At 43.2% G+C, this 14569-nt stretch overlaps 1 protein-coding gene across 3 annotated transcripts in view; it reads right to left on the bottom strand.

Moving 5' to 3' along the window:
* The window catches only part of NR5A2 (nuclear receptor subfamily 5 group A member 2), a 325502-nt gene extending 324899 nt beyond the window's left edge, over positions 1 to 603 (bottom strand). Inside the window, exon 1 of one of the 3 annotated variants that reach the window (XM_085601455.1) lies at positions 295 to 603. In XM_085601455.1, the coding sequence (XP_085457581.1) occupies positions 295 to 595 (301 nt within the window). In that variant the 5' untranslated portion in view covers positions 596 to 603. The remainder of the gene's footprint in view (positions 1 to 294) is intronic. The other 2 variants (XM_085601457.1, XM_085601456.1) reach the window with 2 other exon arrangements.
* Positions 604 to 14569: the final 13966 nt, after the last annotated feature.

Genomic DNA, 14569 nt, shown 5'->3' with positions numbered 1-14569 from the left:
TTTTTTGAATTGATTATTTGTATAACCTAAAAGCACGCGCACATCGTCACTTTCGTGCATGAGTGCAACAGGGCTAGTGCTGCTGCCGGTCACACGTGCAGCACTAGCCCACATATTAATTAAAAATAACAATTTTTTAATGCCATACAATCCCACGGCTTCCTTTTGAAATCCCACTTATTTCAAGTTTGGATTTTTCCTCAAAATGTAAAAATTAGAATATTGTATTCAAATTCTACCATCGAGTTTAAGTGGAAATAGTCATGCGACAAATTGTGTAAAAAAGACACTTACCAAGGGTGTCACAGGTCACCCCATGCTCCGCGGAGTCCTGCGCGGCGCCAATGCGAGTCCCGGATGACATTGTCCGCTGCAAATATACAGTGCCCTTGGGCTGAGAGTATAGTGCATTGATTATGCCAAGGTGTGGCTGGTAAACTTTTCTGGCCTTGGGACGCAGCAGGCCGCGGTAACCTCCAGAGAAAGTTGACGGAGAAGCAAAAAATGTCCCAGAATTCAGCAAGTGACAGGTAGTGTGTCTGCCCACGGACTCTGTACTTTTTCCAGTATTGGTGACCTGCTGCAGTGCCAGCATCCCTCTTCAGGATGGGCCCTGTCAGGAGATCCCAGGCTCCTGATAGGGTAGTCATGGTCACGTGACTCTGGGCAGGTTGATAAGCGGGCCCTGTTATAGAATGACAGCAGAAGAGATAAGAACTTTTGGCAGATAGTGGCGGAGGAATGATTAACCCGGAGGCAGAGGGGTTCTGAGTAGCACCGAGAGTGGAAAGTTGTAAAACCTCCGGGTCAGAAGAGCATGGCGAATGGAGGGAACAAAGCTTGGGCTAACATCAGCCTGTTGACCAATGGCCATAAAGGCCAGAGTTATGAGCTGTCCACTTATTATCCCTTCTACGGGTCTCAGGGCACAGTCAAACTGCTGTTGCGCATACTCAAAATATCCCTGGGATTAGGCACGCAAACACTGCTTCACGGAGCGCAGACAACACTATGCGTCACAACCAAGGGTGCCGTCTCCAACTCCTGGGAAAGAACAAGCATTGGCAAAGCATCAGTTCTTGCTTTGGGGCCTATTGGAGTTGCCAATTTCTTTTAGCAATGCTATGCAGCAGCCCCGATGCTGTGCAGGATGGCTAGAGAGGATAGGAAAAATGCCTATGACCCATCTGGCCGCATCATTTTGTAGACACGCGCACTGAGCATGCACGTGCCCACAAAATGACGTACGCGCTTTTTTCTTTTAATTTACTGATCAGAATTGGATTGGTAATTCCAAATAAAAAGTAGCACAAAAGTGTTCTTTTTTTCTTTCTAAACTGGTAATGGGGAAGCAAGGTGGAAGGTAGGAGTGGGGCAAGCAAAGCAGAGGGCATATGTGTGGGAAAGCAGCACACAAGGCACTGGTGGAGTGGAAACAACACAGGGGGCGAAGATAGGAGAAGCAGCTCGGAGGGCATGGGGCACAAGCTGTTTAACATGGAGGACAGGGAAGAAGTACACGATGTGCACAACGTAGAGAGCGGTGGAGGGCAAAACACATGGATGAAAAAGAGCAACATGAACCTGGTGAGGGAAGAAGCATGCGGCGAGAAAGCAACAAGGGAGTGCAAAAGCACATTAGGGTAAGTGCAAAAGGAGGGGAGCAGGGAGAAGCACATGTGCGAGAGAGAGAAGCATGGCGTGCGTACCAAGGATGAGAAGTACAATGGGGAGACAGCTGGAAAACACATGCACACTCATGGAGTGCTTAACCAAAAAGAAAAAAAATAGTGCCTGAAAATTGAATAGGGAAAGGACACAAGATATGAGGTCATGCTCCAGTGGAGAGGCAAACAAGCAGAGGAAGACAAACCCAAACATGCTAACAAATAAAAAACAAGCAAAATACACACCATTCTCAGGAATTAAGTTGTGTGGACCTCCATGTTTTTCTTTTTTTTTAATAATGTAAGCAACTTTGTATAAAATATATGATATAATCATGCAATAAATGTGCTACCCACCCAACAGAACACATTTTTGTCTGTACAGTATGCTATTCCCAGGTTCTGAGGAACACAGGGTTACCCCACTGGTATTTAAAAATTCTTAAAAAGTAGGCAGACACTACACGCCACATATAGCTCACAGTTGCATTCACACAGGGACTTACCCTGTGCCATAGACAAAAAGAAATCCAATTATTATTGGCAAGATCCCTGGTGATACACGCGGTTCTATGTCATATGCAGAAAGAAAAGCAATTAAGCCTACATGCATTTGCACTGTTGTGCACTCAACAACAAAGATGTAAACGGAGCCAGAGTTTGTGTGAAATATGAGTGTCTCTTCCTACATGCAGTGGAACTAATATTTCCAATGTTACAATAAATGCAAAAACAACAAATTCCAGAAAATAGTGGTGGGGTGTGATACGTTCCCCAAATATTAAAGAGTGACCAAGTAAGGCAAGCCAGTTTGATAGTCTCAAGAAGGATTTGGGGGGTTCGCCTTTTGAGAAAATTTAAAGTAAGGCATGAAATACTGCATTTTACAGAGCGATTTTTACATATATATGCAAAAAAGCAAAGGATTAAATGGGCACTAGCAACATAGTCCAGGACTTTCTTGATGTAGCAATGAACTGTGATCCTCACCAGAGGTATTGCAGGTTCACCTACCATTGGATAAGATTGTCATGATTTTTTCCAGTTTAAACCTTTTGAAATTTGTGTCATGGTCATTGCTATTAGCTGATTAGAATTCATACGATTTCCTGTGCACATGTCCATGAGATGAAGTAGTCTTGTTCGCCAATCAGAGCCTACGAGTGTTTCCTCTGTTCTAATGATCAGTCAATTGGGTTTATTTTACTCTGGTTATTTCAATACCTGGCGATGTGGTATTCTGTCTCCGAGGGCACCTATTCCAAAAGGTGAGGTGCCAAAATATTGTCACAAAAATATCAGCCTGCAGAAACATCAACGCTAAGATACTGACTTGCTGAATCTTGACAAGGTAAGTACATTTGTAGGTTAACATATTAACTCTATATTCCCCTACCTATGCTTACTGTGATGATATTGCAGAAGTCAATATTTTGAAGTCTATATTTTTATGTAATATTGCAAACTTATATGCGGAGTGTCTCAAGGTTCTTCCCTCTGCCCCATCTTCTTCAACGCATAGATGATCTCTCTGGCCAAAGCCATCTTCAAACATGACATCTACATCCTCTCCTATGATGATAACACACAACTGATACTCTCCCTTTGGGACAATATCCACAATTCAAGAAACAAGTTCACCGCCTGGACGAGCGAATTCGCTATCTGGATGAAATCCAACTGTCTCAAGCTCAACACCAACAAGATAGAAATAGTGATCTTAGGCAGAAAACGCGTAACCATGGGACTCAAACTGGTGTACGGCCAAACTCAGAGCCACATCCAGCACCCACACCAGGAACCTCAGAATCATCATCAACAGAAAACTAGACTTGACCCCAGAAGTCAACAATGCCACTGCATCCTCTTTCCACACCCTGAAGATGTTGTGGAAGATTTTCAAATGGCTTCCAAGCAACACAAGAAACACATCACATACATAATAGTCACCACTCCGCAAGAATCTAGGTACTATGAGCCACCAGGTTGCTGTTCAAATTTTGAGCTCAAGTACACATTGGCTCCATGTCTTTGGTGTGGCATTTATTTTATGCTAATCTGGATAAGTCGCTTTAAGTGTCAACAAAATGTGGTAGCTGTGGGGTGGTCTTCACCTCCATCTCAAGAGCAAATAACACAGGGATGTGCTTAGTAGTACTAATGTTTGGACCCTCTTTATTGTATTTATTGTAATTGTGGCTTACACTTACAATGGTTGCATTGTTTTAACACTGCAGCTTCTTTTATGATAACAGCTGGTCTGTGCTTTTTTAATATCCTATCGTAGCATGCATATTGTTTTATATAATACCTACTTTGTTGATCTGTGTGACCGAAATAAAGTATTTGACTCACTGATAACATTCACCAGAAAGTTGGACTATGGGAACACCCTCTTCCCTTGGATCACCAATCAACTCACCAGAAGACAGCAAACAATCTAGAACTCGGCAGACAGACTCATCCTTAATCACTCACACAGAACTCTAAATCACACTACACCTCAGGCATCTCCACTGGCCCCTAATAGAGAAAAGTGCTCATTTCAAACTCTTCACACACACAATCAAGACACTGCACAACTTTTGACCTACCTACCTGCACAGTCATATCTCCTTTTTCCAACTACCCAGATGCCTCTGCATGACTCCTACTCGCACACATCCCAAGTATACACAGACTCATATAGGTACTCTCTTACATCGCTCCAAAGCATTGAATGGCCTTCCATGCCACATCAGAGTCTCCTCTTCTCTTTCTGAATTCCACAAGAAGCTAAAGATCTGGTTATTCAATTAACCAGGGAACACAAGAAGATGAGGGACGGAGTGCTGAAACTTTTCAACTACTCATCCCCAGTCACAGTTCTGGGTTTAATCCATCATTCTTTTGCTCACTATGCCACCCCAGTTTGGACCCAGCCATATGCAAATCAGTCTTGACCCTGTTCTTCATGGGAACAGTCCAGCCCGAACTGCCAGGCCAGGTCCTCCCTGGACCGGAAAAAAGCATCTTGGGACCGGTTTCGGGGTATTACCCTTCATCAGTCAGGCTAGCTTGAATCCTGTGTAACAGCGAACAAGGGACCCACATCTGGGCACACTCTTATCCACTTAGGGCAAACATAGCCAGCACAACATGATGATGGACGGAGTGCTGAAACTTTTCAACCAGTCACCCCCAGTCACATATCTGGGTTTAATCCATTGTTCTTATGCTCACTATGCCACTCCAGTTTGGACACAGCCCTATGCAAATCAGTCTTGACCCTGTTCCCCATGGGAACAGTCCAGCCCGAACTGCCAGGCCAGGTCCTCCCTGGACTGGAAAAAAGCATTCTTGGAAGTTTCGGGGTATTATCCCTCATCAGCCAGGCTAGCTTGAATCCAGTGGCACAGCAAGCAAGGAGGTGAATGTTTGACAATGCTCAACATTCCGTCCATCATCTTTTAGTGTTGCATTTTCACCCCAAGTGGGAAGGGTATGCCCAGACATGGGTCCTGTGCTCACTCCGCCACCGGTTTCAAGCTAGCCTGGCTGATGAGGGGTGATGCCCAGAAACTGATCCCAGGATGTTTGCTTTCCGGTTCAGGGAGGACCTGGCATGGCAGTTTGGGCTGGACTGATTCCATTGGGTACAGGGTCAAGTCTGATTTGTATATGGCTGGGTCCAAACTGGAAAGGCGTGGCGAGCAAAATAAGGATGGATTAATCCCAGATCTGTGACTGGGGGTAAAAGTTTGACAATGTTCAACATTCCGTCCATCTTCTTTTTGTCTTGCATATTCAATTAACCAACCTACCAGAGGCAGGACTATGAACACACACCTGCTTCGTACCTCATGGGCGATAGTGCACTTTACAAATACACATATCATAACATAAGATACCATAATATAAAATAAAATTACATAACCGCTGACATTTTTGTGGTCTATATTTATGTGTAAAAACCTCAGAAAACCCTTCTTGAAAAGCTTCCATGTGTGCTGCAGCAGAGAACACAGGATGTGGGGATGGTGGGATGTGAATGATTCATGGTAATAACTGCATTTATTGATTTACTGTGCCCTCCACAAACTGCTTTAGTTAATTGTGTGACATTAGATCCAGTGGAATCATGTCTCAATTCTCAAGTCTCCGCAGAATTATTTTGTTTTTTAGTTGATAATCTCTTCTGTCCCAAGGCCCTCTGGGAAGCAATTTTGCATTGAACCTATTATCCCACTCCTTTTTAGGCGGAAGTCTTCCAGACAGCATAAGCTGTCTGGCTTGCTAATGATTTCTTGTAGGCATTCAGAAAAATTCCCTGGGAATGCATTCCACCCATTGCTTACCATTGTATTTGTGGTTTGTAAATCAAATTTTCTGGCTTTCAATTTACTGGCTTAATTTGTTTTAGGCTGTTAAGCATGTCTTCATCCCTCCCCAGGAGCAAAGCTCGTTGACTGTTGCTTTGTTCTTATCTTGTCACATATGCTGTGCCTTCAAATGCAGAGGTCAAATATCAGGTTTTGTCTTCAGAGAGCATGGTGTATACTTTTATTTCTCATACTTCAAAGTGAGAGAATTTATGTGACAATCTTGTGGGTACTGGGAAACAACAACATTTACATGTCTATAAATGAACTTTGGAAATTTTTCCGAAAATTTCAGAATTAGGAAAGCACTAACAAATCAAACTGTTTTGTAATTCGGAAGTGTGGTGGAAGTAAACATTTTGATACAATCAAAATAAATCAGTATACTAGGTGATGACATGTACTGTATACTTTTATCAGTAAAACTTTAGGTGCAAATGTAATGGTCATTTCAATCAAAAATGTGTTGTCTGTAATGGCAGTGCACTACCACACCATACATACTACACCCAATGTCACTCCACTCTAAACCACTCCACTCTACAACACTCTACTTCACTCTATTCCCATTCACTCTATGCCACTCCACTCTATGAAACTGAACTCCACTCCACTCTATGCCACGCCACTCCACTGCACTTCACTCCACTCTATGCTACTCTATTCTACGACACTCCACTCTATGCCACTATACTTTATGCCACCCCACTCTACACCACTCCACTCTATGCCACTCCACTCTACGGCACTCCACTCTACGAGATTCCAAGCCACTCTACTCCACTCTACGCCACTCTATGCCACTCTACACCCACCACTCAATGCCACTCTACTCCAGTCCACTTTGCAGCACTCATCTCTATGACACTCCACTCTACGACATGCCACTCTATGCTACTCTACACCACTCCACTGTACGACACGCCACTCTACACCACTCTATGTCACTTTATGCCAATCTATGCCCCTCTACACCACTCCACTCCATGCCACTCTATGATACTCTGCGTCACTCTTCTCCACTCTATTCCAGTGCACTCTATGACACTGCACCCCACTCTACTCCGTTCTTTGCCACTTCACTCTAGGCCACTCTACTTACCTCTATGACACTCCACGCCATGACATTCCACTCTCCAACACTCCAAGACACTCTATGCCACTCCACGCCTCTCTATGCCACTCTTTGATACTCTACAACACTATATGCCACTCTAAGACACTCTATGCCATTCTACTCCACTCCACTCTACGCCACTCCATGCTACAACACTCCACTCTACGCAACTCTGCTCTATGCCACTCCACTCTACGCCACTCCACACTACAACAGACGACTCTACTCCACTCTATGCCTCTTTACTCCACTCTGCGTCACTCTACTCCCTTCTATGCCACCCTACTCCACTCCACTCTATTGCACTTATCTTTATGACACTCTATGCCACTGAACTCAATTCTATGCCACTCTATGCTACTCTATTCCACTCTACACCATTCTTTGCCACTCTGCAACACTCCAGTCTATGATGATCTATACAACTGTACTCCATGCTACGATACTCCGAGCCACGCTACTTCACTCCAGAAGGACACTTTACTCCACTCTTCGACAATCCACTGTACTGCATCTATGACACTCAATGCCAGTTTACTCCACTCTATGCCACTCAATGCTACTTCACTCCACTTATGACAATTTACTTCACTCTACACCATGTCACGCTACTACACTCTTTGCCACTCTACTACATTCTACGACACCTCACTATAAAGAACACTATGCCAAGCTGTTCCACTCTATCACACTTCTTGCCACTTTACTCCACTCTATGCCACTCCACTCTACGCCACTCTACAACACTTTACTCAACTCTACACCTTTCTACTCTATGCCCTTCCACTCTATGACATTGTACTTTGCTCCACTCTATGACGCTCTATGCCCCTCTACGTCATGCCACTCCACTCTATGACACTACACTCTACGACACTGTACTCAACTCTATGCCACTATACACTTCTCCACTCTACAGCACTCTAGTCTATGCACTTCACCCTGCAACTTTCGTTCACTCAATGGCACTACACTCTACTCTATGCTACTGTACTCTACGACGCTACCACACTCTACGCCACTCCACGATAGTCTATGCCACTCTTCACCACTCCACCCCACTCTCTTCTATGGCACTAACTTTTAGCCACGCTAAGCAGCAGCCATGCTTTCGTACAACATGGCTAAAACACATTGGTAAAGCCAAACCCTCTTGCATAGGCGAGACCTACTGGCTTTGCCAATGCTTGAGGATGCCTTGTTGAGTGCTACTCCTTTGATCTGAGGTCCTTTGACTGTCACCCTCTGGAATTGCACTGTCTCCTCAGCTTTGTGCTGTTGTGCAAGACTCCACGTTTTTGTACCTGTATTTATATTTATAGAGAAAGAAGAAAGGCTGTTCGGGGCAAAAAGGTAGATAAGAAAATCGTCAATCCAGTTTAGCGGCAAGGATGATTGAGAGATTCGTAGCTCATGTGACAAGTAAATAACTCTCATTTAATTTATTCAATACGTGCCACTTCATTCAATGTACTTTTGTCAGTTTCATTTTTTTCTGTTATATTCGTTGGTTTTATTTATTGCCAAATGTCAATACCGCTTTAATGCTTGATGTTTGAATACTTGGCCTTTTCAAACATTAGTAGGAACACGATTTTAATATATATTTAATGTTTATATTCTAGTACTATTTATTTACTAGTAGCTTCACTATTTTCTTCACTTACGGTGCTTTAGAACCAAATAATGTTAACTAAAAAAATATTTCATAAAAGCAACAATTGCTGAATCAAGGTGAAATATAACAAACCTATCAATTTTAAGTTCCGAAAGTGCTAATTCTCTTCCAAATTACCTATTTTTCAAAATTGTTTTTTAGGCTGTGAGTGGTGAGTTTTAACCAGCTGTTGAGTTACAACACTTGTGACGTGTTTTTTTCCTGTTGGTGAGCAGAAATCTGTTATTTTCTCACAAAGCCCAATAGCAGAACCGTTCTACTGAATTAGCCCATGAGATAAGCTTCAAACAAAATAACTGATTAAAGCCACTTGTCTAAGAAAAGTCAACAGACTGGGCGGGCTCAGAAAGGGCAGCGTTTGAGGGAAACTCTGATGTGGAGTTGGTGAGGAATCTCTTAGTTTAGGTATTGGACAATACACACTCTGAAGCTGTTGTTAAGCGATACGTGCCCCAAGTGTACGAGCTAGTGAGTGGGAGATATAGAAAGAGGTGTTGAGCGAGATCACACGCAAAGATACCCAAGTTTTACTCCTTAAAACAAATTTAGGGGCTTATTATCAAGGACGGCGTTAAAAATTAGAAGCGGCGATAATGGGCTTGATAATATGCCCTGGAGAATTCCAATAGAAGCCCATGTTCTGGTGTCAACATGGGCTTCTATTGGAATTCTCAAGGGCATATTATCAAGCCCATTATCGCCGCTTTAGCGGCAGTTTTCTGCCGCTAAACCGGCGATAATTTTATGCCGTCCTTGATAATATGCCCCTAAATGAGTAAAGGAGTAATGTTCACCCACCGTGTATATGTATGCATATGGTATTTCTATAGCGCGAGCCTAGCCAAACACTGTGCATGGTCAATTGCAGGATATAGAACAAACAATCAATAAATAAGTCTTGAGGTCATGATATTTGAACCAATAGCAAAAGACTTCATCACTTAATAATCCGTGGTTAATTTGTTTAAAAATAAGTGCAGTGGCTCATGTCAGGAGGCAGCTTGCACCAGTTGTTAGCGAAGACTAAAAAAGAACCAACTACAAATCATGATATTGAGGAGAGGTTGTGGCTTAATGGCCAGAGCTGTAGACTTCGGAACGGGGAACCAGGTTTGAGCCTCGGCTTTGGCTCAACATCCTCTGATTCTAGGCAAATCACATAATCTCCCCATGCCTACCATAAATGAATGGGTCCTTAACTGATGCTCACGAAAAGCGCCAGTGTTGATGATTAAGTGCCGGTGCTGAGCATCAGTAATCACCGGCTCAAATTAAGCACTGTTAATAATTGGTCTTCTGCTACTTTTTAGTGATACCGTTCAATTTTATTTCATAAAAGAAAACATGCTTTCCACTTTGCTTAGGAAACTTTGGGGCATATCAGCAACAAACGGCGATAATTATCGCTAAGCGCACTTAGCGCTAGGATAATTATCGCCAGCTAGCGTGGATTTTTATCGCTGAGATAGCGTGCTATTAGCAACGCTTATCTCAAAAGCGATAAAAATCCTAGCGCTAACTGCCAAAACGTGAGATTATCGCTGGAAATCCAGCGATAATCTCCCAAAGTTTGGCGTTAGCTTGATAATAGGGTCTCACATACTTAGCCATGATATCCACCTTCCATAGGATATCATGGCTAAGTCAGTCGTGAGGCAGGCATAAGGAAAGTAGCGATAACAGGGGTTATCGCTACTTTTCTTGCCGCTATGCTTCATAGCGTGGGGCTTGATGATAGGAGAAATGTCGCTTAGCGACATTTCTCCAGTCATGTCAGGTCAGGAACGCCCACTGTACATCTCATTAGAGATGCAAAGCTGGGCGTTAAGAATTCGTCTGCTAATGCAAGGTTTCACGCAATAGCGTGACCTTGCTGATTAGGCGGTAAAATTATCGCCGCTTTTCGGCCGAAAACGACCGCAAAAGCTGCGATAATTTTCTATCGCCACCTTGTAGATATGCAACATTGTGCAGTTTTTGTAAATCATCATGGAACGCTTCTATTCAGATTCTGCAATATGAAGGCGGCAAAGCAGTGACAGGTTAAGATTTGTACTTTCTCGCAGTAAAATTATATTGGGCACTGAGTGGCTGTCCATTGCTAAGGCCAATAAAACCAGATCGCTCACAGCTAGAATTGGAACACTGATCAGTAGACAGTACACTTTTAGGCCAGGTGAGTGTAATTTTAAGGTTATGTAAGCTGCTACATGTCGCTCAGTACTTCTGGAAAAGATGTCTGAAAAGTAGGGGTGTGTGATATTCGTATAATTCATTTTCACGTAATTTTGCCAAATTTTGGGAAAATTATGCAAAATGAAGCATAGCTATCTGAAACACAAATGAAAATCTGTCATTTAGCGCAAACTTTTAGCGCAAAACATGTCCTTAAATCTATTTTTGACACAAGGACACAATCCGCTCCAAAAAATAATATGAAAAACACAAATGACACGAGCAACAGTTACCCGTAAGTGGTTCATCGCGTTATTCCTGCGGGCTCGAACAACAAGTAGTTTCATGACGGGGTGCAATTTTGTGGATGTTGCGTAACTAGCATAATACGAAATCCCCACACTTACACAAATTCCAACAGTGTAATTTAAATTTCACCTTAATAAAAAATAACTGTAACTAAATATCGTTATGCACTGTTGGTACACATTTTGGGGACCGCTTCTATTTGGATGGCCACAAAATGGGTTAGAACTGAGATTACAATGAGATGAGACCATTTCAATTTGGGGATATTTTTGGTCTTGATGACCTCTTGCACACATATTGTGCTATCAGGGCAGTTCCACACTTTCAGGGAAATCACAGTAGCCTTTTGACTGACATGGTGATCTGCTAAGACTGATCCACATAGACATGAGGCTCTACACTTATTACTAACCATAGGAGATGGAGAGGGACTGGTAACGTTATTGTATGGGGCAGCACTATCACTCAAGTTAAGTTGGAAAGTTTAGGTGAGATGTGGTCTACAGAGGGAAGAGCCTACAGAAGGAGAAGGGAGACTTGCAATGGGCTTTTCATACAAATTCTCAAGGAAGGCATACAGCTAATTGTTGTGCATAGAACACATCTGACAGATGGGAGAGCAGGCAGAATGTGCCCTACCATCTCCAGAAAATTCCCATGGATGCAGGATTGCCAAGGCAGGAATCCGTCAGAGGTTTAAATGCACAACTACTGTAATGAAACCGAGACATGCCTCCTTATCTTGTTACCCAGGCCCCAGCGGTGTAATGTAAAATGATGCCACCCCACTGCAGAATGTGAAGATATTTATTGCCCCCGTGAAGGATTGGGGCCCCTGAAAGGTTGGGGACTCTCTGGCATGGCAAGGGGCTGTAAGGGCCTGCGTTACACTCCTGCCAGATCCAAGAAATACAAACCAATATAGAAGTTTATAGATCTGGATTTTTTGTTGATCAGCATCTTAACACTACAAATATTAAATTGATCAGCGACCCTGACATCTTGGATTAAATGTCAGAATTACAGAAATGGGCCAAGGTTGAATTATCAATATTAACATCTGAAGAGATGCAGTAAAGGAGCTTTGACTCAGGGATGGTTTCATATCTGAGACGGCCAAGACATGGAACAATGATAAGCACCTTGGACATCAATAGGAACCTTGAAGGACAGATAGGATTCCTGAACATTGGTTATCCTGTCTGAACTACTCCTCACATCCTCGTGGATTCCATAGTGTTTTGTCCCAGTGGCAGCTACACTTCTTGGCAACACCTCAAATATTTTCTCAAAACGTTGCCAAAAATTGACTTCATATAGCACCTTACAACAGACATGCTGACATGGGGTACACCCCTCATAATAAATCAAATCCTTTAGCTGGCCAGTTGCGCTCAATTTTGAGTCAGTTCTCTGCTATTTTTAGCAAATGACGTGGGTTAGCACTTTCAACAGCGGATCTCCGAAGCCACATGGAGGAATGAATCCACAGCTGCTGCATTTTATCAAGGTTTGAGGAAAGATTTAAAGGAGGCTTTGTCGATGGCAGTCAATCGGCCAACAAGCACCACCACTAAGTGATTTAGCCCTTCAAATTGATTCACAGCAACCACAGCGGAAGACAGAAAGATACATAATTACTCATCAAACCTACAATCGTTGAAATCCTGAACAGACAGAAGATTCAAAGGCAACTGAAGAGGTTGCATAGGCTGGAAATATTAGGAAGACTCTACATAGAAGTGAAAGAGCGACGGAGAAAGTCTGCTTCTGTTTTTATTGTGGTAATGGGGGACATTTAGTAAAGAAGTGTGATTTGTAAAAAAACATTTGCTCGTCCATGAACACCAGACTGGAATGAGCTTGCAAATTCCCCTCTGACAGCCAGTGTAGATCTACCTGTTCTGTAAATCCAGACAGAGTGGTGTGGTCCCTTGAAACAGATGAGTGTGGACGACCAGTCCAAGATTTACTTCTCATTCCCTTCCCTATTTCTGCCCCAATTCCTATTTCCGGTGGTGTGCCCCTCTTTGCTCACTGTATTAGGTATTCATGAATGCAGGGGCTTTTATCTGGTCTACATCTTCGGAACCTAACAGGCATTCATACTCCTTTTCCCCCTACCTGGCTCCACTCTTTGTTCCTGCTACACAGCAAGCGGTCACATGGTGTTGTCTCCAGCCATGCCACACATGCAATGTCCCATGCCAACTGAGCAAGGCATGGAATTTGATGACACCAAACATTCAATTTTAATGCTGGTACCAATGTGCACATCATGTTGCCTTTGCCTTCAGCCACGCCTGACTCAGTATGTCACACTATTCGTTGTTAGGCACATGGCATAACCTTTTACACTGCCAGTGTGCCGACTCCCTATGACCAATACTCACTGGCCAGTGGTAACAGGTGCAGAGCATGACTTTCATCCATACACTGTATCTAGCATCTAGTGTCCTTCATCAAAAATGGCCAGTGCATTTGGGCCTCGCCCCACTGATACTGGCCTTCTGATCTGACATTTGGCTACATGCTGGGGTCTTTCCCTACTCTCCAGCTCTAACTGGTCATAGTCCTCAATCAACTGATTTTTGTTTTCATACTTATCGATAAATCCCCTTTGGAATTTATATGCAAATGCAATTTTTGGGATCCCCTTTAGATGCCGACCCCCTCTACCAATCTTCACACACGTTTTCAAAATTAAACTGATGTTGCCATATTTTGTTCTTTTCTGCAGACACCTTACACGCCTAAAGTTATAACGAATCAACAGAGGCTGAGGCTGCAGGCAATATCAGTATATATCTGTAACAACAGGTATAATATAGTATTAACCCTTCGAAGCCCACCCAATACCATTTGGAATTCAAGCATTGCCACAACCACAGAAAGGATTTACATCAAACAAAAGAAAATGACCTATTCTGAGTAAAGGTCAATTTTCAGCCCATGTCTGTATGTATCTGTTCAGCTGCCTTTCCTCTTTCAGACAGAAAAACTTATGATAGTATTAAAAGTAGCAAATTATACTTTTGGTTCACCCCCAGTAGTATTCCCCACCTCTAATCGGTCTGTAAGAAATATGACACAATGACCCTTGTCAAGACAGAGTGGTGCCATCTCTTCACTGGTGTTGCAAGGTGGGGGGGGGGGGGAACAGTCCGCCCTGGGCGGCACGAGTTTTGGGGGTGGCAGAATACCCCGCTCTTATCTGTGACAATCGCAGGAATAACCAGTACCCCCCCCGCTCTTACTTGCA

Source organism: Triturus cristatus, chromosome 4_2 (assembly GCF_964204655.1).
Source record: "Triturus cristatus chromosome 4_2, aTriCri1.1, whole genome shotgun sequence".
NCBI lineage: Eukaryota > Metazoa > Chordata > Amphibia > Caudata > Salamandridae > Triturus > Triturus cristatus.
Note: the sequence above shows the minus strand (reverse complement) of the source record. Positions and strands in the feature narration are given on the sequence as shown.